The sequence below is a fragment of the Bos grunniens genome, chromosome 14 (genome assembly GCF_055505025.1).
Source record: "Bos grunniens cultivar Pamir isolate PY7600 chromosome 14, Bosgru_T2T1.0, whole genome shotgun sequence".
NCBI classification, from domain to species: domain Eukaryota; kingdom Metazoa; phylum Chordata; class Mammalia; order Artiodactyla; family Bovidae; genus Bos; species Bos grunniens.
The window spans coordinates 73,711,361-73,735,151 of NC_141178.1; the positions used below are offsets into that span (position 1 = coordinate 73,711,361).

The following is a 23,791-nucleotide window of genomic DNA, read 5'->3' on the forward strand; positions in this document are numbered from 1 at the left end:
CTTCTTGAAATAAGTCAAAGAGCTCCACCTTGCAACATAGACATGACTGAGCACAAAGGATAGATAGGGTGCTTTTGGTCTTTTCCATCAAGCTCACCAAAGGCCTGGGATTAGGGAGAAGATCCCAAGTTACCTGATAGTTTTGATCATGCTGAGGCCCATTTCAACACAGCAGTGGGCGTGGTCCTGGCGGGGCTCAGGAAGTCCTGAAACGCAGTAGTAGCAGTCCCCCAGGATTTTAATACGAAGGCAGTGATGCTCCTGAAAGGTATAATGTGGGAGAGGGCTGAGTCAGCAGACAGGTAAGTGCTTCCGAAAGGCTTGGGAAAGAGGGGAGCTGGGTCAAAAGGTCTGCACCTTGGGATGAGGGGTCCTACTTTTGTAGGGGATGTTTGAAGGAATCAGGGGCAGAATGGAGTCATGGAAAAATGGTGGATTTTGAGCCTGACAGATACACAGTCATATCCTGGCTCTAATCTTAATACCTACTGTGTGGAAGGACCTGGCGGAGTGGGCATTCAACATGGGTATTCAATGTTCCCCTACGAGTCCTGCTCCCACATGATTTGGTAGTTTTTTTTTCTTTTTTTTTTTTTTGTTAGCTCAAAACAAGCACTTAAATATATAAATTACTTAGAGATACCAGCTATTTCAACTCTATATAAAGTTCTTTCCCAGCTAAGGTACTGGCACCTTAGTAAGAGGGGCTGACTATGTCTAATACATACTTCCATTCATTTATTAATTCATATGCTTGTTTATTGATAAAAACATCAGTTGAGCATCTATCTATCACAAAGTAACCATTGTCCCTGACACAAAGGTGATTAATAATAGCCCCTAGTGTGCACCATGAACTTCCCTGGTGGCTCAGTGGTAAAGAATCTGTCTACCAAAGCAGGAAACTTGGGTTTGATCCCTGGGTTGGGAAAGATCCCCCGGAGGAGGGCATGGCAACCCACTCCAGTATTCTTGCCTGGAGAATCCCATGGACAGAGGAGCCTGGTGGGCTATAGTCCATGGGGTCGCAAAGAGTCAGACATGACTTAGCAACTAAAGAACAACAACAATATGCATCATATACTAAATGGAATGAATCTCACAAGAACCTTGAGGTAGGTACAATTTTTATCCTCATCACTTCACCAGTGAGAAGCAGGACACAGCTGTTTGGTGGATTCACATTCTTGAAGATATGATTCTTACAAAGTTTCAAAGAGCAACAAGCATCTAGGAAACGGTGCATCCTTTCATACTGAATCAGAATAGGCTGGATTTTGCAGATTTTACAGGAAAGAAAACTTGGGACAATATAGCACTGGGGCAAAGAGTGCTGGCAGAGGAGCTCCACTGCTAGAGATCAAATCCTAGACACCCCCTCCCCCCACCTCATTTTTGCTGTCTATCTTTAGGTAAATTACTTAACCTCAGCCTCTGTTGCCTCATCTATAAAAAGACGATAAGGAAGACTAGGACCTCAGGGATGTCCCTGGTCATTGCGTGGTTGAGACTCTGCACTTCCAATGCAAGGGGCATGGGTTCAATCCCTCCTTGGAGAACTAAGATTCCACAGGCCATGTGGTCAACAAGTTTAAAAACAAATAAAATAAAAATGGGTCTTTAGGAAAAAAAAAGTAGGACCTCGCTGTGTGACTGTAAAGATGAAGGAAGATGATGTGCGTGAAGGCTTAGTATAAGGTCGAGCAGATACAGCACTAAAAATACTGCCCATCTCTGTGCTGGGGGCTAGGACTCCTGTCCTAGTTCTTCCACATTCTATCTGCCACCACGGCAGAGTCCCTCTAGATCTCCTTGGGCTAGATGGCTGGGACTCATGACCTGTGAGGTGTTCTCTAGATCTGAAGCCCTAGGAGCCTATGAGTCTGTGGCTTTGTGGGTGAGCAGCTCTCCTTGGGAAACCAGAGTCCAAGGGCAGGAGGAGGGGAACTGCAGACACAGAGGGGCCTGCTGAGACGCCAGAAGCACACCGATGCCCTGGTACTGCAGGCTACAAAGCACCATGCTGGCTTCCTAAGCTGAAGAGGGGTTGGGACATCGTGTTTGAGTAACGAGTGAAATCACTCTCCCAATAAAAAAACAAATACCAGACAGGGAAAAGAGAATCAGAACTGGCTCTGGCGTTTCCCTCTCTGCATCAGATCTCCAGGGTCTTGCCAACCTTCCCAAACAGACACAGATGTGATCTTCAGAATGCTGATAGCATGCGTAGCATCCCACAGTTATTTTTAGGAGCATGTAGCTTCTATCTATTGGCAGCTTCAGTGCCACTAGTTTTGCAAGACAGCACAAAGAGAAGCTCAAGACCTTCACTTGTTTCTTCTAACACACTCTAGACTGTAATGGCCAGAATAGAACTAGATACTGGTCACTGGTTTTGGCAGTTTCTAGATTTGTGGAGTCCATGGGACAGTTACATTATATATATATATACATATATATATATGTGTGTGTGTATATATATATTAAAAGAAACAACCAGAGGGCCCAAGGGACTGCACCAAGGTTCAATTTTGTGTTTTGCCAAGGAAGTATGAGAAATGTCCATCAACATACAAAAATAACAACCCAACTATCCCACTATTCCCATCACTTTATAAAATAAAAGGCATTTTTAACTCACTTCACTCTGTATAATAGGTTCTAGGTTCATCCACCTCTTCAGAACTCACTCAAATGCATTCCTTTTTATGGCTGAGTAATACTCCATTGTGTATATGTACCACAACTCCTTTATCCATCATCTGTCAGTGGACATCTAGGTTGCTTCCATGTTCCAGCTATTGTAAATAGTGCTGCATTGAACAATGGGATACGTGTATCTTTTTCAACCCTGGTTTCCTCAGGGTATATGCTTAGGGGTGGGATTGCTGGGTCATATGGTGGTTCTATCCCTAGTCTTTTAAGGAGTCCCCATACTGTCTTCCATAGTGACTGTATCAATTTACATTCCCACCAACAGTGCAAGAGGGTTCCCTTTTCTCCACACCCTCTCCAGCATTTATTGCTTGTAGACTTTTTGATGATGGTCATTCTGAGTGGTATCAGGTGATATCTCATTGTGGTTTTGATTTGCATTTCTCTAATAATGAGTGATGCTTAGCATCTTTTCATGTGTTTGCTAGTCATCTGTATGTCTTTTTTGGAGAAATATCTGTTTAGGTCTTTCCCCCATTTTGTGATTGGGCTGTTTGTTTTTCTAGCATTGAGTTGTATGAGCTGCTTGTATATTTTGGAAATTAATCCTTTGTCAGTTGTTTCATTTGCTATTATTTTCTCCCATTCTGAGGGTTCTTTTCACCTTGCTTATAGTTTCCTTTGCTGCGCAAAAGCTTTTAAGTTTAATCAGGTCCCACTTGTTTACTTTTGTTTTCATTTCCATTACTCTAGGAGGTGGGTCGTAGAGGATCTTGCTAGGAAGTGAGTCAGAAAGAGAAAGATAAATATCGTATTCTAATGCACAAATATGGAATATAGAAAAGTGGTACTGAAGAATTTATTTACAGGGCAGCAATGGAGAAACAGACAGAGAGAATAGACTTATGGACATGGGGAGAGGGGAGAAGAGGGTGAGATGTAAGAAAAGAGTAACATGGAAACTTACTTTACCGTATGTAAAATGGATAGCCAACAAGAATTTGCTGTATGACTCAGGAAACTCAAACAGGGGCTCTGTATTAACCTAGAGGGGTGGGATGGGGAGGGAGGTTCAAAAGGGAAGGGATATATGTTTACCTATGGCTGATTCATGTTGAGGTTTGATAGAAAACAACAATATTCTGTAAGGTAATTATCCTTCAATAAATAATAAAAATAAATAAGTAAAATTGTGAAGGTCATCAAAAAGAAGGAATGAGAAGCTGTCATATCCTCAAGGAGTCTAAAGGAGACATGAGAATTAATATAGTATCCTGGTTAAAAACTGAGGCAATCTGAATGAAGAATGGACTGTCATTAATAGTAATCTATCAAATTTGTTCATTAATCTCAACGAGTGTATCATACTAGTGTAAGATTTTCATAATAGGGGAAACTTGCATGTAGGACATATTGGAACTCTGTATTATTTCACAATTTTTTTCTATAAAGATAAAACTGTTTTAAAATAAAAACTACATTCAACTTTTTTAAGAAAAAAAAAGGAAAAGGCATTTTTAATGCTGAAAAAGTAAAAAGACACATGCTTAGAATAAAGAAAAGCTTTTGGCACTAAATGAAATTAACGATAAAAACTCACATATACATGCAATTGCTGTACATATATATACTGTATATATTGCTATATATGTGTGTGTGTGTGTGTGTTGTATACATATAGATATGCACACTACAGAAATGTGAGTTTTCATGTACATATATATATCTTGTAGTGGCCACAAGTTAAAATTTGTTTGCAAAGGAGCAAATCCCTTGCTCTTATTTCGAGTGAGAACACTGAGGCTGGGAGGCTGTGACTGGTGACATCAGTCGGGCACCCTTCATGTGCAAATGGTCTTTGGGCAGAGCTTGCAGTGACTCAGGCCATTGGTGACCTGGTGCAGTGGAGACATCTTCCTCCCTGTTGACCATGGGAGGAGGGAGGGGAAGTGTGGAGCAGGGAAAACTTTGGTCTAAGAATCAGACCTCCATTCTAGTCAAATTTACCAGCTGTCTGACCTTCGATATGTCATTGAAGCCACTGATATGCGGGTTTCAATTCGCCATATATGACTCCAGTCAAAATGATCCTTTTGTCCTCAACAAATAACAAAGCAAGCATGGCCGTTGACTAGCAATGACAATGACAGCTAGCATCTGAAGATAGTCTTCTCCACATTCAACACCACACCTTATCTTTTCTCCTCTGAGTATCACAACAGCCTTGAACACAGCAGAGCGTGTTTTTAGATATGAAAATTTCAGCATACAACAGATGGAAAACTTCCTGTGCCACAGGGCAGCTGGCTAAAAATAATGATATGGACTATAAATGATATTCAACAGCCCCAAATCAGTGATTTTTCCATAAAGACAGAGGTGAAAGCATTTTGGAAAAACTTAGGGAAAGGGAGTTGTATTTATTAAGCACATACTACATGCCAGGCTACGTGCTGAAGGCATCACATTGACTTTGTTTAGTCTTTAGGATCACATTCTGAGCCACGTGTCACTTCACAGGTGGCTTATGGAAAGGAAGGTCATCCAGCAAGTCAGAGGCGGAGTGGAATTCACAGCATCTCTGTTTGACTTTGGGGCTCCATGCTGTCTTCAGAAAAATACAGAAATTGCGGCAGAGTCTAGAATGATAGATTTCCTGACAAAATGTGTTTTGGAAGGAGACACGTAAAACAGTTTATCACCTTTTGGATCAGACAGAGAACAATGTGGTGATGATGTTTGAAGGGTCCATTTTCCTTCTAAACAAAAGGTGAAGCTGACAGCTTCTTGAAAAATTGTGGTCCCCAAATAAATACCATTTGTATATATATATATGGCTCAGACAGTAAAGAATCTGCCTACAATGCAGGAGATCCGGGTTCAATCCCTGGGGAGGGAAGATCCCCTGGAGAAGGAAATGGCAACCCACTCCAGTACTCTTGCCTGGAAAACCCCATGGACAGAGGAGCTGGAGGACTACAGTCCCTGAGGTCACAGAGTCAGACACGACTGAGTGACTAACCTTTTCACATAAATACAGTAATAATTTGTGTGTATATATATACAAAAATAAATAAGGAGATAGTTAGGGACAGGAAGGCCTGGAGTGCAGCAGTCCATGGGGTTGCATAAAGTCAGACACAACTTAGCAACTGAACAACAGCATATAAATATAAACACAAATATGAAAGGACCTGTCTTCTCATCTGTCAAGTTCTGTCAATTTTGCAGACACATTCTTCTCATCAATTCCTGTGAGCTGTCAGACGATCTGACAGTAATATCCAAGCAACTTCTTTTTTATTTACCAGAAACTGCTTTGAAAAATTCACATTAAAAAAGTCAGGTTGCTTTGAAAAAAAGATATAGAAAAAAGAAAAATAAAGTAGGGTGAGAGTCTTGTAAATTTTATTCAGTTAGTCCTAATATAATACTTTTCTTCTCATCTTGATGGCTTTGATATGATAAAAATCTTGGGGGGAAAATCCAGAGAATTTATGAAACTATATATGTATATAACATTGAGGAGACACAGGTACCAAATTATCAAAGACGGTTATATCACTGGGAAGGGGTAAGATTATAGGGATGCATACTTTCCATATGGTCTCTTTTTTAAAAAATTAAAAAAATTTTTGGCCACATTGCACAGCATATGGGATCTTAGTTCCCTAACCAGGGATCGAACCTCTGCCCCCTGCCTTGGAAGCAGGGAGTCCTAACCACTGGACCTCGAGGGGGTTTCATGTGTTGTCTCTATCTTTGATGTTTGAATTTACATAATTGACAAGTAGGGCTTTAGTAATCAGAAAAAAAAAAAAAAAACATGAAAAGGAAAAAGACTCTCAGAACAAGAACATTAGTGCCATGAATGCACTTTAAAAAGTTATATTAGAAAAATCATGGCAATTTTTATGGTACTTTATCTAACTGCAACTATACAAATTAACACATGAATATATTGCCCTAGTAAAAATAAAGCTGTAGATAAGTCTCCTTGAGTAGTCTCTCCCCCTCAGACATACCACATGCTAGAAACCTGGTCCCCTTTCCTCTCTTGAGAGACTGCTGTGCATTCATACATATATTTCTATATTTCTATGTATGCACTATTTTTCATGCTCTTTAGCTACAAATTGATCAATTTTGTTGTTCAGTTGCTAAGTCACGTCCAGCTCTTTTAGACCCATGGAGTGTAGCATGCCAGGACTCCCTGTCCTTCTCTATCTCCTGGACTTTTCTCAGATTTGTGTGCATTGAGTTAGTGATGCTGTCTAACCATCTCATCCTCTGCCACCTCCTTCTCCTCCTACCTTCAATCTTTCCCAACATCAGGGTCTTTTCCAATGAGTCAGCTCTTCACATCATGTTCATGGGGTTCTTTGCATCACTGTTCATGGGTTCTCACAGCAAGAATACTGGAGTGGTTTGCCATTCCCCCTCCAGTGGACCATGTTTTGTCAGAACTCTTAACTACGACTCATCCATCTTGGGTGGTCCTGTATGGCATGGCTCATAGCTTCATTGAGTTACGCAAGGTCCTTGGCCATGACATAGCTGTGATCCGTGGAGAGGAAACTGATCATACCATGTTTATAGATCTAAGATGTGTTTTTTCACGCAAAAACTTGTCTTGAAATTTCATGTTTGGTACAGAAATGGCTATCTCATTCTTTAAAATCTATTGATAAGCTTTCCATAGTGTTGGAATAGTTTCTTTTTTAAGATATTATTTTTGATGTGGACAATTTACAATACTGCTTTTGTTGTTTATATCCTGGTTTTTTGGCCCTGAGGTATATGGGATCTTAGTTCCCCTCACTAGGGGTCGAATCCATGCCCCCTGCATTGGAGGGTGAAGTCTTAACCCCTGGATCACCAGGGAAACCCCAGAATTGTTTCTTGCAACAATAATTTAGGTTGCTTCCCATTTTGTCACGAATCTGAAACAAGGTTTAAGATGTAATGATGTTGCTTTAAATTTACAATTTTAAAGCCTTGATAATAGCATACATATCATTCCTAGTTTGGAAGTGAGAGGGGTAGTTATGGATTATTTTTTTTTTTAAAGATCGAAGATCAAAAGTTACTAGAGTTTGCCAAGGACACTAGAAAGAGTCAAAAACATTCTGCTTTGAGCAGCCTGAACCACAAGGGCGCTGAGGAACTCAATCACATTAAGAGGATCTTCAATAGAAAGCTTTGAAGTTTTTGCCTGTATCTTAATGATGCAGTGGATAAATGGGCAGCTGCAGTAGATGGTATTTACACGGGAAGTGGGTTCTGTCAGATGTATGACATAAAACTAAGCAAAGAATTATGGCACAGCAGGGAGAGGTCATTATAAAGCCACAGAATTTTGATACTAAAAGATACGAGAAAAGGCAAGTCTAATCCTCTTTTACACAGAAGCAAAATCTGTGACCCACTTGGTTAAGTGATTTGCCCGAGGTTGGGAGGCAAAAGCATTTCAAGTAGGTTTTCTCATTCCAAGGTGAGCTGAATTGTTTCCACTGGCAGGATTTCTCAAGCTTTTTCACAAAAGTCTCCTAGAATACTGATGCCCCTGGGGTAGGTGGGTGGGTGAAAATGGGGTTGGGGTAGAATGGGAATTATTGAGTACTTCTGGGTGTGCTGAGAACTTATTTTGAGCCTGACTTTGTGTTGTTTCATTTATCCTTCATTACTATTCTGATAGGAAACTGAGATTCAGAGAGGTGATTTGTAATTAATTGAAGTCCAGCCCATAGCTGTCCATGGTTTTTCGGCCCTGAGGCCCATCCAGTAGTCACAAACGGATGTGAGAGTTGAACCATAAAGAAAGCTGAGTGCTGAAGAATTGATGCTTTTGAATTTTGGTGCTGGAGAAGACTCTTGAGAGTACTTTGGACTGCAAGGAGATCAAACCAGTCAATCCTAAAGGAAATCAACCCTGAATATTCATTGGAAGGACTGATTCTGAAGTTGAAGCTCCAATACTTTGGGTACCTGATGCAAAGAGCCAACTCACAGGAAAAAACCCTGATACTGGGAAAGATTGGAGGCAGGAGGAGAAGGGGATGACAGAGGATGAGATGGTTAAATTGAATCACTAACTCAATGGACATGAATTCGAGCAAACCCTGGGAGATAGTGGAGGATAGAGGAGCCTGGCGGGCTACAGCCCATGGTGTTGCAGAGGGTCGGACACAACTGAGCAACTGAGCATGTATGCACTATTCTGATAGGAAGCTGAGATTCAGATAGGGGATGTGCAACTGAAGTTAACTGATGTCCAGCCCACACTTGAAGTCTTAGAGACCTAACTTTCAGAGTCATCCAGCATGAGTAACAATACATCTCTTACATCTTGCTCCATCCCTAAAATGCCTGGGGCATTGCTCAGTTGTCAGAAGCCAGCACCTGGCCTCAGGTGGCCTGAATCACAGATGCACCACCTACCAGGGGTCCCGGGCAGATTCTTTTACTTCTTTGAGTCTCGGTCATTTGTTCTACAAAATGGGAACAATAAAAAACTTCCCTTATAGATTTTTGTAAGAGCTGCCTAACTGTAAGTTAGGTAATCCAGGGCAAATACATCGAGTAACACAGAATGTACGCAGGGCAGTCGATGAATGTTTAATATGCTCAAAATTAATCATTTTACTCCATCATCTATCTGGATTTATTTTTATATTCATTAAAAAAAATATTTCAATAAGATTCAAGCTCCAGAAGGACTATAGCTTCCTGCAGCCTAGGGACTCGCTGGGCTGTGCACGCCCATCTCACCTCTCCCCAACCATGTACAGTGTGAAAGTGAAAGTCTGTAATGTCTGACTCTCTGCAACCACATGGACTGTAACCCACCAAGCTCCTCTATCCATGGGATTCTCCAGGCAAGAATACTGGAGTGGGTTAGCCATTCCCTTCTCCAGGGGATCTTCCTGACCCAGGGATCGAACCCAGGTCTCCTGCACTGCAGGAAGATTCTTTACTGTCTGAGCCACGAGAGAAGCCCCAGTGAACAGTGTAGCTAGGGCAAAAAGCCGGGGCTACAAGGCCAAGTCCACATTCCTTAAATGTCGCGCTGTGCCCTCCAGACTTGTGTCTGCTTTCCTCTTTAAGCTCACTCCTCACTGCAGTCTCCCATGCCCTTTATGCTCCAGCAATCTTGAGCTCCTTATAGCTCTCCAAACAAGCAGCACACTTCCGCATTTTCACACTTGCCTGCCTTTGCCCTGGCTCAGCCTGGAAGGTGCTTTGTCATCTAATCTGATGCTGGCAAAGCTCCTGCTCTTTCTCAGACCCCGTCTGCATATGGCCTCTTCTCCTGATGCTGCCCAACCACCCCTCTCCTCAGCCCAAGCACTGACTGTCCCTTTCTTCATCCACCAGGACTTCTGTGCCCACTGCCTGTACCGCACTGCCCTGCAAAGTTGGTGGACTTGTTTCTTCCTTAGCAGAGTCTGAGGGCAGGGGCTGATTCTGTCTTACCACAGCCTCACACAGTCCCTGGCACATAGTAGGCACATAAGGAGTGTTGACTGAACAACTTGCATTGCATCTTTCATAGCAATCCTTTATCTGGGTCAATGGGGATTACTGTGACACCAGAAACTGACCTTGATCACATCTTTCAGTTCTCTTTGCAGGGCCATTTTTGTTCTTCTCAGCACCTCTGGGCAGAAATATTTAGAACCAGAGTATAAAGTAGAAGAACTATGTGTAACTGGCACCAACCACACTTGAAGCAGCGATAAAGAGAAATGGTATACATTCTTCCCTATCTTCAAATTTCCAGCCCTTCAGGTTAACCTGATCCTTCTCCTGGGAGGAGACCTCAGTTTCCACCTCTTCTTCTGCTCCTGTCAGCCTCCTACTTAGTAGCTGTCCAATAGCTGCAGGTTACAATGCAGGGTCCTTGGCTAATCCTTGCTTATTCTTCTAGCCTCCCTGCTACCCCTTTCAGCAATGCTAAATATCTTCTGGTTCTTCACAAATACAGCATCTTTATTTTTGTTCTCTCCTCTGCATACACTGACCTTTCCTGTTTTCTTTACCTCCTAATTGGTGTACAATTTTTATATAATAAAATTTACCATTTTGATAAATGTGTACAATCACACTCACATACAGAACAACCAGATCACCCCACAAATCACCTCACCCTATGCTTCTCTGCATAGAATGACCCTATGCTTCTGTGCATGGGACAACAGAAGATGAGATGGTTGGATGGCATCACCGACTTGATGGACATGAGTTTGAACAAGCTCCGGGAGTTGGTGATGGACAGGGAAGCCTGGCATGCTGCAGTCCATGGGGTCGCAAAGAGTTATACATAACTGAGCGACTGAACTAAACTGATGCTTCTGTGCAATCCATCCACTCCCTCCATCCCTTATCCTAACTGGCAATGACTCATCCCTTTTCTTTCCCTGTAATTTTTGCCTTCTCTAGACTGTCTTACAAATGGAATCATTAAGTGTCTAATCTTCTGTGGCCTGGCTTCTTTCACTTGTCATATTGCACTGGAGATTCACAGATGCTATTACATGTACTGGTGGTTTATTCCTTGTTACTGCTGAATAGTATTCTGCTGTATTTGTCTTCTCCTTTGAAAGATCCAGCCTAAAAATCAGTTTCTCCCAGAAGTCTTCTCTGATCCAAGGGTTATACATTGTTTCTATGTTCCCATGGGATTCTAGACTTTCTTTCATCAGAGCACATAGTACACTGTACACTGATGACCTCTTTAGGCATCCCCGACAAGACTCAGCTCTAAGAAGGGAGAAAATGTGTCTCAGTCATGCCCATATTCTTAACACAACACCTAATCGATGCTCAGATGCAAGGATGAATGGATCTCTGTTGGAGTGAAGTGAGCTTAAAATAGGACATTTTTGATACTCTAATAATGATATGGGCTTCCCTGGTGGCTCAGACAGCAGAGAATCTTCCTGCACTGCAGGAGACCCGGGTTTGATCCATGGGTCAGGCCTGGAGAAGGGAATGGCAACCCACTCCAGTATTCTTGCCTGGAGAATTTCATGGACAGAGGAGCCTGGTGGGCTACAGTCCATGGGGTCGCAAAACAATGATATGGTCTCATTCCACTCTCACAACAGCCTGTGAAACTGGCACCACTATACATCCTTTACAAAGCAAGTCAAGTCATGCTAATCTGAATCCAAAACTTGGGCTAAAATACAGTGTGCCAATGACATTCCTCTGTGATTTGAATGGCTTGAGGACTTGAAATCTGTGTTTTGGTGGCAAATGTTCATATTCTTTAACCTGTTCTCTATTTTAGCTCTGGTCAAGCCCGCAGCAAAAGAAAGGTAGTGTCCTGTTGGCTAAAACCCAAGCTCTTAGGTCAAACAAAATGGTGGTGGGACGGGCCAGTAGCTCACTGGTCTTTGAGAAGAGACTAATTCATTCCAGATGGCTGGGGTTGGCGGGGAAACTGCAGGCAGTCGGCTCTGCGTGAAGCAGCACTGACGCTGCATCTGACGGGAACCCGGCCACAGGCGGAGGAAGATGGAGAGCAAATTTAAAAGGACTTTGGTTTAATTGTCACTCAACCAGCTGTCTCTCAGCTGGGAAAATTCATCTGACAAACCGTAAATAACTAACGTCAGTGCCCAGAATGCACAACGGTCAGGGGTCCAGGTCTGGGGTCAGGATGCAGAACGGTGACTGAGTCCCCTTTTTCCCTAATTCTGCATGCAGTCCGTCACTCCTGCAAAGATGAGGAGGGAATTAAATTCAACTCACATGGGCCAGTCGATCAAATCTGGCAAAGAGCTCGTTGAGCATCCTGACCAGCTCCTGAGCAGACAAGGTCGTGGAGAGGTTGGTAAATCCTTTAACATCTGCAAAAAGAATACTAGACAACAGAGAAGGGATGGGGAGGGGGAAGAGAGTACATTAATACTCGAATCCATCTTGGGAGAAACATCCCCATTCAAACAAACCAACTGTGGCCTGAGATGGTAGCTCTCCTTGCCAGGGGAGTCTCGAGGTATACCTCAGTGTTTACCAAACATTTCAGCGGACAGTCCACCCAGGGGTTCAGGAAGGACAAGATGGCAAGGGAAAGCCCTTCTTCCTGTGCAGGACTGTGGAGCGCTGGTAACATGAACAACCCAAAAGGGGAAGTTTTCAGTAGTGAAGTGAAAGTCACTCACTTGTGTCCGACTCTTTGCAACCCCCTGGAATTCTCCAGGCCAGAATACTGGAGTGGGTAGCCTTTCCCTTCTCCAGGGGATCTTCCCAACCCAGAGATCGAACCCCGGTCTCCTGCATTGCAGGTGGATTCTTTATCAACTGAGCTATGAGAGAAGCCCCAGAATAGATCAATGTATTGTGGAAAACAAAATGAAGCCTTATGAATTATCCTTGCAAATGCAGATGTCATGAACACAGAGCGTAATGGACACAGGGACAAAAGTATGCAAAACCATATTATCTCTAGTCCAATGACATATGCTCTATCCCAAATTGCAGGCATATAGAGTTACAATGTTTTTTAAAAATTGTGGAAATAAGTAGCAAGCCTGGGAGACCTTGGGCAGAATAATAATGACTTCTCTGAAATGCATATTTACTAAGAATTTCAGTTAGCTGAGGTCTTATCCTATGCATATTGCTTGGTGGAAGGGAAGGGGTAGTCCTTGAAAGCCTTATCAAAGCAAGGCACTGTATGAGTGCTGTCTTAGTCAAGCCACCTGGTTAGCTCGTGGGGAAGGCAGTGTTCATCCCAATGTGAAGATCAGGAACTTTTGCCCAACATTCACTGGTAGCCCATGGCAAAGTTGGGATTGCCCTTGAGGCTGAACTGCACGGTGAGGCACTACTCTGTCCACCTAACACAGGATCTCAGGGATCAATTCAGCCTCAGGGGTACCTCTGAGAGGAAGAATGAACATCAGAGAGGGCACCATATTTTCTTGATTCTCGTGTTTTTACCAAATCTGAAACTGACTGCATCTTTGCAGTGTGTCACACTTTTTGGTTAGTTTTCTTAGTGTTGCATAAAATAATGGTGAGTTTCACCACCAGTGTGACTTAGTTTTAATGAAATAGCTGAATCGGCCCGAAGGCCCCGTGGAATGTGCATGGACTTACGTTGGTCATCCCTGGCATTCAGTGGCTCTTAAAGTTGTCTCCATTACAGACTCCTTTAAGAATCTGATAGAAATTATGGATTTTAGCTCCTAAAAAATGTGCAAGTATTCAAAATTTTGCACTTGATTTCAAGGGATTTTTACTTTCCCAGAAGCCCACTCAGGGACTCATTAGGAATCCTTAGATCTCAATGTTTAAAAAGATTTATTTCATTTTATTTATTTATTCAGCTGTACTGGATCTTAGTTGTGCAGATGGCATCTTCGATCTTTGTTGCAGTATGCAGGGTCTTTAGTCGTGGCATGTGGGGTCTTGTTCCCTGACCAGGGATCAAACCCCAGCCCCCTTCATTGGGAGCTCAGAGTTTCCCTGACCAGGGATCAAACCTCGGCCCCCCTCATTGGGAGCTCAGAGTCTTAACCACTGAACCAGCAAGGAAGTCGTCTTTAGATGTCAATTTAAAAGCTATTGCTTTAATTAATTAATTAATGCCTTATTTAAGCAAATATTTATGTGACCCGCTACACACTGTGCTAGAAAATTGTATTAAATGATAAAGAATGCCCAGTACCTGTCCTCAAGATCCTCAGAGGATGGGGAATGGAGTTGGGCAGTCAAAGAGAAAAACAAAAACATCACAGGCAATGACTGCTGTAATGGAAAGACTCATGGAGGGGCTTGACCAGCCACTGGAGGATCAGGAGTTTCCTAGCGAAGCAAAGTCCAGGTGGAGTCTTGAATGATCGAGGGCAGGGGTCCCCAACCTCTGGGATCTGAGGCCTGGTGATGTGCGGTGGAGCCGATGTAATAATAATAGAAATAAAGTGCACAATAAATGGAATGCACTTGAATCATTCAAAACCATCCCCCGTGCACGCCCTGGTCTGTGGAAAAACTGTCTTCCAGGAAACTGGTCCTTGGTGCCAAAAAGGTTGGGGACTGCTGCTCTAGAGAACTTGATGGTAAAGTGAATAAAAGAATGGGTGCAAGAGATCAGCACATACTAGGGTCTGGTTGGAGAACGAGCAAACGTACCAGGGTTCTGCAAGAATTCAAAGACAGCTTGTCAAAGGGTAGTATTGAGCAAGGAAGGTGGGAAGAGGAGAGGGAGAGGGGAGAGAAAGAGAGAGAGAAAGAGGGAGGAAGGGAGAGAGAGAGACAAGCTCAGAGGAGAGAACAGAGGAATAATAAGGAAGGGCTGGATGAGCCAGGTTGATGAATACAGACTTTTTCCTGACCATGACAGAAAGCGAGTGAAGGGTTTTAAGCATGGGAATGATACCTTTAGGTTGTTCCTGTGTGAGGCTTCCTCTGCAAGAGTCACCACACTGCTATAGTCCTCTACAGTTTTCTGGTGGTATAGCATCTGGTTACACGCATAGGATTTGTGTCTAGACAGACGGGGGTTCAAATCCCAGCTCAACCACTTATGAATACTATGGACTTCTCCAAGCCTTTGTCTACTGGAGACCATTTCAGCACCTACTTCATTGGTAGGTAGTGAGTGTTTAGCGCAGTGTCTGGCATAGTTAGTGCCCCATAAATGTGTCAGCTCTTGGCATCACTGTTGTACAAAAGTGCACTATAATTGAATGGTTGAATGGAGGAGAGAGAGACAAGCAACGAGATAGAAGAAAATCTGACTATTAACTGGATTATTTATCACCCGAAGTTAAAAGAATTCCTAACTGTGGGCAAAAGCCTGAAACAACAGTAGCAGCAATACTCAGAGAGTATAGACTGTGGACTTGACACTGTTCTAGGAGTTCTACATGTAGGAACTCATTCATTCCTCATAACAACCTATGAGGGAGGATCTAGGATGATCATCTCCCTTTTACAGATAAGGAAGCTGAAGCCTGAGTAACTTGGCAACACACATGAAAAGCTGGGGTTTGAACCAGACAGCCTAGCTCTGGAAACTTTACTCTTTTTAAAATATCTTTTGGCCGTGCCACGTATCATGTGGGTCCCCAATCAGGGATCAAACCCACATCCCCTGCATTAGAAGCACAGACTCTTAACCACTAGACAGCCATGGAGTCTATACTCTTTACAACTATAATATGCTACCTTTGAAATAAGTCATCATCCTCACACACATGGGAAGTGGAAGGGTCCAGAGACCGTCTAGTAGAACTGCTCACTTTACGGACCTATTTGCCCCAAACTACTAATATCTCTTTATGGAAGGAATGGTTCATTCATTCATTTAACAGCTAATAAATTAAATGCCTACTATGTGTCAGATCCTGGAGATACAATGGAGAACAGAAAGTACAATCACAGCCCTTATGGAACAAGGAGCCTACTGAAAGAAGAAACAGAATCTTTAAGAACAAAGGGCATAAAGGTTTCAGACATGCTGTGTTTCAACAGCATCATTTTTGTGTGTGGTCTTCTGAACACACGTTGCTTTATGCACCTGTGTCTGTACAGGGTGTGTCTGCTCCCTGGCATAGCTTTCTTTCCTTTTACTAACTACTAAAATTCTACTTGTCTGCACCCCAGTGTTCACTGTAGCACTGTCTACAACAGCCAAGACCTGGAAACAACCTAACTGTCCATCAACAGAGGAGTGGATAAAGAGGATGTGGCACATATAACAAGGGAGTATAACTCAGCCATAAAGAGGGATGAAGCTGTGCCATTTGCAGAGACATGGACGGACCTAGAGACTGTCATACAGAGTGGAGTAAGGCAGAAGGAGAAAAACAAATATCCTGTATTGATGCATGTATATGAGATCTAGAAAAGGGTACCAACGAACCTATCTGCAAAGCAGAAATAGAGACATAGTCATAGAGAACAAACGTATGGACACCAAGGGGGGAAATGGGAGTGGGATGAAATGGGAGATTGGAATTGACATATATAAACTATTGATGAAAGTGAAAGTCGCTCAATCGTGTCTGACTCTTTGAGACCCCATGGACTGTAGTTCATGGAATTCTCCAGGCCAGAATACTGGAGTCGGTAGCCTTTCTCTTTTCCGAGGGATCTTCCCAACCCAGGGATCGAACCCAGGTCTCCTGCATTGCAGGCAGATTCTTTACCAACTGAGCCACCAGGGAAGCCCAAGGATACTGGAGTGGGTAGCCTACCCCTCCTCCAGAGGATCCTTCTGACCCAAGAATTGAACCAGGGTCTCCTGCATTGCAGGTGGATTCTTTATCAACTCAGCTGTGAGGGAAGCTCATATGATACAAAATAGATAACTCATGAGAACCTATGTATAGTACAGGGAACTTTATTCAACACTCTGTGGTGACCTAGAAGGAAATCCAAAAAAGAGGGGCTAAACATATATATGGACTTCCCTGGTGTCTCAGATGGTAAAGCGTCTGTCTACAATCTGAGAGACCTGGGTTCAATCCCTGGGTTGGGAAGATTCCCTGGAGAAGGAAATGGCAACCCACTCCAGTACTTCTTGCCTTGAAAATCCCATGGACGGAGGAGCTTGGTGCAGGCTACTATCCCTGGGGTCGCAAAGAGTTGGGCACGACTGAGCGACTTCACTTCACTTCAAATGTATATGTACAGATGATTTGCTCTGCTGTACAGCAGAAACTAACATGACATTGTGAAGCAACCAAACTCCAATAAAAAACTAATAAAATAGAATCCTGAACTTCCCTGGTGGCTCAGTGGTAAAGAATCCACCTGCCAGTGGAGGACGCATGGGTCTGATCCCTGATCCAGGAAGATCCCACGTGCTGCAGAGCAACTAAGCCCAGGCACTGCAACTGCTGAGCCTGTGCTCTAGAGCCTGCGAACAACAACTATTGAGCTCATGCGCCGCAACTACTGAAACCCAAGAGCCCTAGAGCTGAGCTCTGCAACAAGAGAAGCCACCACAATGAGAAGCCCAGGCACCCCAACTAAGAGTAACCCCTGTTCGCTGCAACTAGAGAAAAGCCTGAGCAGCAGTGAAGACCCAGTGCAGCCATAAACCAATAAATAAAACCCTTTTCAAAATGGTCCACCTTAAAAAACAATCTTTGGAAAAATAAAATAAAATCCTAGTTGTCCTTCAAGACCCCATTCATATGCTAAGATTCACCTTTGATGGAGATTTCCCCCAGCATAGCTGGTCACCACACTCTCGCTCTTTGCCTAGCCTGTGGTCTCCTCTGTCAGAGCACTAATCTCCTAATCATGTGTGCTGGGTGTGCTCCATCCATAGGTAAAGAACAGGAAGAGCGTCACCTTTGAATCCCAAACCTTAGCACGTGGTGGGCCTTATGAAATATTCCCTGAATTGAAACAACAGAAATCTTCAGAATTAAATCTTCCTTCCTCAGAGTGGTCATAGCCACCACTGGCATCCCCTGGAACCTGCTTAGAAATGCAGAATCTCAGACCCCACCCCAGACCCTCTGAGTCAGAATCAAACAAAAATTTAACAAGAGCCCCAGGTGATTTTTGTGCATGCTTAGTTATGCAATAAGTTTGTCGAATAAAAGATAAGAAGAAACCAATGCCCTGGTTCTCACTTTATTGTTCATTCTGCTACCCCCAGGTGCTGGGCTCAAGATCAGATCTTTTGACTTTAAATACAGGCTTGTAACCTTCCAAGGTGAATATACTGAAGAGGCCATATTAATTGTCAGATCTAATTTGCTTACATAAGTTGTTCATTTGGCTGAAAAAAATTAGTCACCCTGCAAATACTGTCCTCAAGGATGCTTAGCAGAATTCGCTAGACTCATTAGGAACATGAGCCGTGTGTAGACTTTTCTTCCTAACCTGTGTTTTTGGGAAGGTTATTTAACCTCTTTGAGCTTCCATTTTCTTGATAATAAAGCAGAGATCATGCAAGCTTCTCTTCAAGGTTACTCCAGTTATAAATATCATTTATATCACTTATAAATAACAGTGTTCAGTTCAGTTCAGTCGCTCAGTCGTGTCCGACTCTGCGACCCCATGAATCGCAGCATGCCAGGCCTCCCTGTCCATCACCAACTCCCGGAGTTCACTCAGACTCACGTCCATTGAGTCAGTGATGCCATCCAGCCATCTCATCCTCTGTTGTCCCCTTCTCCTCCTGCCCCCAATCCCTCCCAGCATCAGAGTCTTTTCCAGTGAGTCAAGTCTTCGCATGAGGTGGCCAAAGTACTGGAGTTTCAGCTTTAGCATCATTCCTTCCAAAGAAATCCCAGGGCTGATCTCCTTCAGAATGGACTGGTTGGATCTCCTTGCAGGGTATGTAACTCCTTGTGAAAATTTTTGGGAATTGGAGAGAGGGCCACTCAAACACACCTTCAAAGCCAAGTTTTCTAGCTCCACTCAATTGCATTTTGTTTATGCTGAAACCAAGCAGGTCCCTGTGGGGCTCCTGGGCACAAAAGCCTTTCTGTGCCCCCCATTTCTTGATTACACAAAATAGGGTCCATTCAGCCTCAGTGACTTTCCCTGAGTTCTAAAGGGCAGGCTCAAACAATTACTAATTGGGGAAGGGATGGGATGCAAAGACCAGGGAGGAGCAGTTAAGAAACAGTAGTGCAGCCTTGGGGCAGGGTCCTGGTTCCCCCTCAGGGGATACACACAACAATATCTTTGAGCTGTTTCCCTATACTGAAGCCCCCACCATGTAGAAGTTAACAGTATGCTGCCCACAAGCACGGAGACCCCAGACTGGTTGAAACCAGAAGGTTGATGATGCTCACGTCCACTTACCTCCCTACCAGTGGATCAGAAGAGTATCCATAAGCTGATCACACCCTCTTTGAGCTATAAGACTCCTCACTGCCCGCTCCAGGTCAGCACACACTGTTTTGAGGGCAGTAGCCCACTGTGGCCCACGGCTTGACAAAGCAATAAAGCAATTATTTTCTACTTCACCCAAAATTCTGTCTCCAAGAATTAATTCAGTGTCTGAGTACAGAGGCTGGATTCAGCTTCAAAGCGATGATTGCCCACTTTGACAAGCCTGGCTGGGAAGAAGCAGCCAATCAAGAAATTGAGTGGACTGAGTTATGTGAGCATATGTGCAAATGTACATGCTATGGGGTCGGGTTGCAAGAGGAAGGGAGCTAGGGAGCTCGGGCAAAAAGCTAACTGTCCACCAAATCCACACCTCCCGGTCACTAGCAAAGGCCACTAGCAGGGCTCTGGCCCTCTTGTATCAGGGTGGGGTCATGTAATCAGGTCCCATCAATGGAATCTGAGCAGACTGATAAGTGCCATTTCTGGGCCGAGTGTTATAAAAGCAGGTATGCCTTTTCTTTCCAAGAACAGAGTGGTGAGAACATTGACACCCATATGAAATGTAGGGGCCTTTATCCCTGAATCACCCACTGACCAGGGTATATAAGCCAGGAGGAAACTGTGTGGACAAATTATACTGAATTTATATCACTGAAAATGAGAGGTTATTTGTTAGAGCATTACCCTAACTAGCACAAGAAGAGTCTTAAATATATGGGGAGTAAGGGAAGAGAAATAGAACTGGACAGATGGGACTGGAAGCCCAAATGGTTTGCCATAAAAAGCCGAGTAGCCAGGTGGAGCTCCAGAACAAAGCTGGTGAAGTCTCAGATGTTTATAGCTGAAATCGACTTGACAGTCCAAATGTTTTGTCCATTTCAAGCAGCTAGGCTTTTGAATTAGGGAAACGGAGGTACAGAAAGACAAAATGATACCAGAGATGTGCCTCATAGGAAGTGCTCTGGGATGCATGCAAACCCGGAGCTGCTCGATGCAGTCCACCCTGGGACACTCATGTCCCCAAGCATGGCTCCTCTTACCACTCCTTATCAGGACAGGATGCAATGAGCTGTATGAAATATAACTGAGCTGGACATTTAGAGCAGACTATTTTTAGGGAAAGGTCACAACATAAAAATGACATAAAAGCAACTGAGAAGAAAGAATGATCCAGGTGGGTTGCCTGGAAGAGAGGGACAGAATGAGAACTACCTTTCAAAAATGCCACCTGCCTGCACTGGGTGTGGTCTGGGAGCCGGGGTAAGGCTGTCCTCCTCTGCTTTTTTATTTTTGAATCTCCGGTCCTATTTTAGTTTTCAGTAGCCTTGTTGCGGGCAGGAGAGGCTTCACTGTCCCACATTGAGAGCATCTTCCCAGGACCTGCGGGGCTGTGGGCATCTGACCATCAATGCCTCTATGAACAGCAGGGAGGGGCGCCTCCAGCTGCCAGGATCTTTGCACATTTTTCTCCCATTAGAAACGGCTCCTTCACCACGAGCTCAGGCTGCTGGAGAATGCAGGGCAGCAAACTCAATCTTAATTTAGTGTGGCTCCAAGTTCTGGAAAGGAATCTGGAGCACAAAAGCTCAGTTCAATGGCTGAAAATAAATGGGCGAGGTGCAGAGAGCAGAAGTAACTTTAGTTGTCCTCCACTAAGGGAAGTCCTGGAAATTGATTAATGCAGAAGGAACCCCAAACGTGTTACTTATTGAACTTAAAGCTCCCAAGTATGTTCATATGGGCATGTAGGCTTCTTTATATTTTTACTTATAAATATTTACTTCTATATATTTTTAGGGTAATTTCTTTCTCTCCTCTTTCTCCATGGTGACAGGAACTTTTGTAATTTGTCATATACCTATTTTATAATACACCATATTTCATTACAGTTATACTTCATTAAATTACATATCATTATACTTATACATAATGAGAAATGCTGGACTGGAAGAAACGCAAGCTGGAATCAAGATTGCTGGGAGAAATATCAATAACCTCAGATATGCAGATGACACCACCCTTATGGCAGAAAGTGAAGAGGAACTAAAAAGCCTCTTGATGAAAGTGAAAGAGGAGAGTGAAAAAGTGGGCTTAAAGCTCAACATTCAGAAAACGAAGATCATGGCATCTGGTCCCACCACTTCATGGGAAATAGATGGGGAAACAGTGGAAACAGTGTCAGACTTTATTTTTTTGGGCTCCAAAATCACTGCAGATGGTGACCGCAGCCATGAAATTAAAAGATGCTTACTCCTTGGAAGGAAAGTTATGACCAACCTAGATAGCATATTCAAAAGCAGAGACATTACTTTGCCAACTAAGGTTCGTCTAGTCAAGGCTATGGTTTTTCCTGTGGTCATGTGTGGATGTGAGAGTTGGACTGTGAAGAAGGCTGAGCACTGAAGAATTGATGCTTTTGAACTGTGGTGTTGGAGAAGACTCTTGAGAATCTCTTGGACTGCAAGGAGTTCCAACCAGTCCATTCTGAAGGAGATCAGCCCTGGGATTTCTTTGGAAGGAATGATGCTAAAGCTGAAACCCCAGTACTTTGGCCACGTCATGTGAAGAGTTGACTCATTGGCAAAGACTCTGATGCTGGGAGGGATTGGGGGCAGGAGGAGAAGGGGACGATAGAGGATGAGATGGCTGGATGGCATCACTGACTCGATGGACGTGAATCTGGGTGAACTCCGGGAGTTGGTGATGGACAGGGAGGCCTGGCGTGCTGCGATTCATGGGGTCGCAAAGAGTCGGACATGACTGAGCGACTGATCTGATCTGATCTGATACTTATACTTGGGCTTCCCAGATGGCGCTAATGCTAAAGAACTTGCCTGCCAATGCAGGAGATACAAGAGACATGGGTTTGATCCCTGGGTTGGGATGTTCCCTTGAAGGAGGTCATGGCAACCCACTTCGGTATTCTTGCCTGAAGAATCCCATGGACAGAGAAGCCTGGCAAGTTACACTCCATGGGGTCACAGAGAGTCAGACACAACTAAAGTGACTGAGCACGTACGCATGCATGCTTATACATAAATCATTATGCTATGTCAATACATACTTAATGTCATATATATCAAATATTTATTATATGTTTTGTATTTTTCATATTTATATCTCATTGTTCTGCCTTTACTTGTGCTGATTCCTCTGTCCAGGATTCCTTTCCTTGTTTTTTTTCATTTGGCTGACTCAACTTCAAAGAAGCAAATAAGAATCATCTTATCTAGGAATGTTTCTCTACCCACCTCCATCCCCACTCCAGGCCTTCTTTTTATGGTCTCTTAGCTCTTGCCTGGAAAATCCCATGGATGGAGGAGCCTGGAAGGCTGCAGTCCATGGGGTTGCTGGGAGTTGGACACGACTGAGCGACTTCACTTTCACTTTTCACTTTCATGCATTGGAGAAGGAAATGGCAACCCACTCCAGTGTTCTTGCCTGGAGAATCCCAGGGACGGGGCAGCCTGGTGAGCTGCCGTCTATGGGGTTGCAGAGTCGGACACGACTGAAGCGACTTAGCAGCAGCAGCAACAGAATCCTTTGCTTATTTTAATAATAGAACCTCATACTGGATTATAGTTATTGGTACTGCCCTGAGCCTGTTCTGCAACTGGTATTGATGGGTTCCCATTGACTGTGGGACCAGTTCCTTGATCTGGATTGTATCTTTTTTTAGAGATGCTGTTTAACAAGGGACTCTTTGCAAACTCAAGCATCTAAACCAGTGTATCTCAATTCTTGGTTGAGAATCTCAATGACCCATATTTAAACACCCTCTAAAGGGTGGTGGTAGAACCAAGCTTTCTGCCAGACTTACTTTCACACGAGCCCTGGCACACCAGAAAAACACCCAGGGATGCTGGTAAGAAGGAAAAGTTGTTCTTTGGTTCTACCAAAGTTAGGAGGAAAGGAACTAAGAGGGTACACCAGTGATTTTTAGAGCTGGTCAACCTATAGATTTCCCCCAGTGCTTGGGAAATTCCCACCCTATGATATTTGCTGGGAGGGAGACACAATTTTACTGGACAAGCTGAAAAGTTAGATTGTTTGCTTCTTCATTACTTGTGGGGAATGACTGGGGCTCAGCCAATTGGACACATACGCGTGCCTCAGGCTTGCTTAACTTGAGATGCAAAGAGGCAGGGTCAGGGGGCGGTCAGAGGCAGCCAAATCCAGACTCTGGGGCTGCAGGAGGAATGCTGTGTGCAGGGGTGGAGTCTGGGACAGGGCTAGTAGCACAGGGAATGGCTTCTTCAGGAACAGAGGAAGCAGCCAGTGTCCTTACTGGCCCGGTGCCCTGCTGTGACGTTGG

The 23,791-nt window shown here is 43.7% G+C and overlaps 1 protein-coding gene across 6 annotated transcripts in view; it reads right to left on the minus strand.

Moving 5' to 3' along the window:
• The window catches only part of ADCY8 (adenylate cyclase 8), a 227,919-nt gene that overhangs the window by 131,698 nt on the left and 72,430 nt on the right, over positions 1-23,791 (minus strand). For all 6 annotated transcript variants that reach the window (XR_015140304.1, XR_015140305.1, XM_086335569.1 and 3 more), the window contains exons 4-5: positions 12,415-12,526; positions 134-261 (exon numbers count right to left, since the gene is read on the minus strand). Coding sequence is in view for 4 of the 6 variants with exons in the window: in XM_086335569.1 (XP_086191695.1) it covers positions 134-261; positions 12,415-12,526 (240 nt within the window). In the remaining 2 variants the exon portion in view is untranslated. The remainder of the gene's footprint in view (positions 1-133; positions 262-12,414; positions 12,527-23,791) is intronic.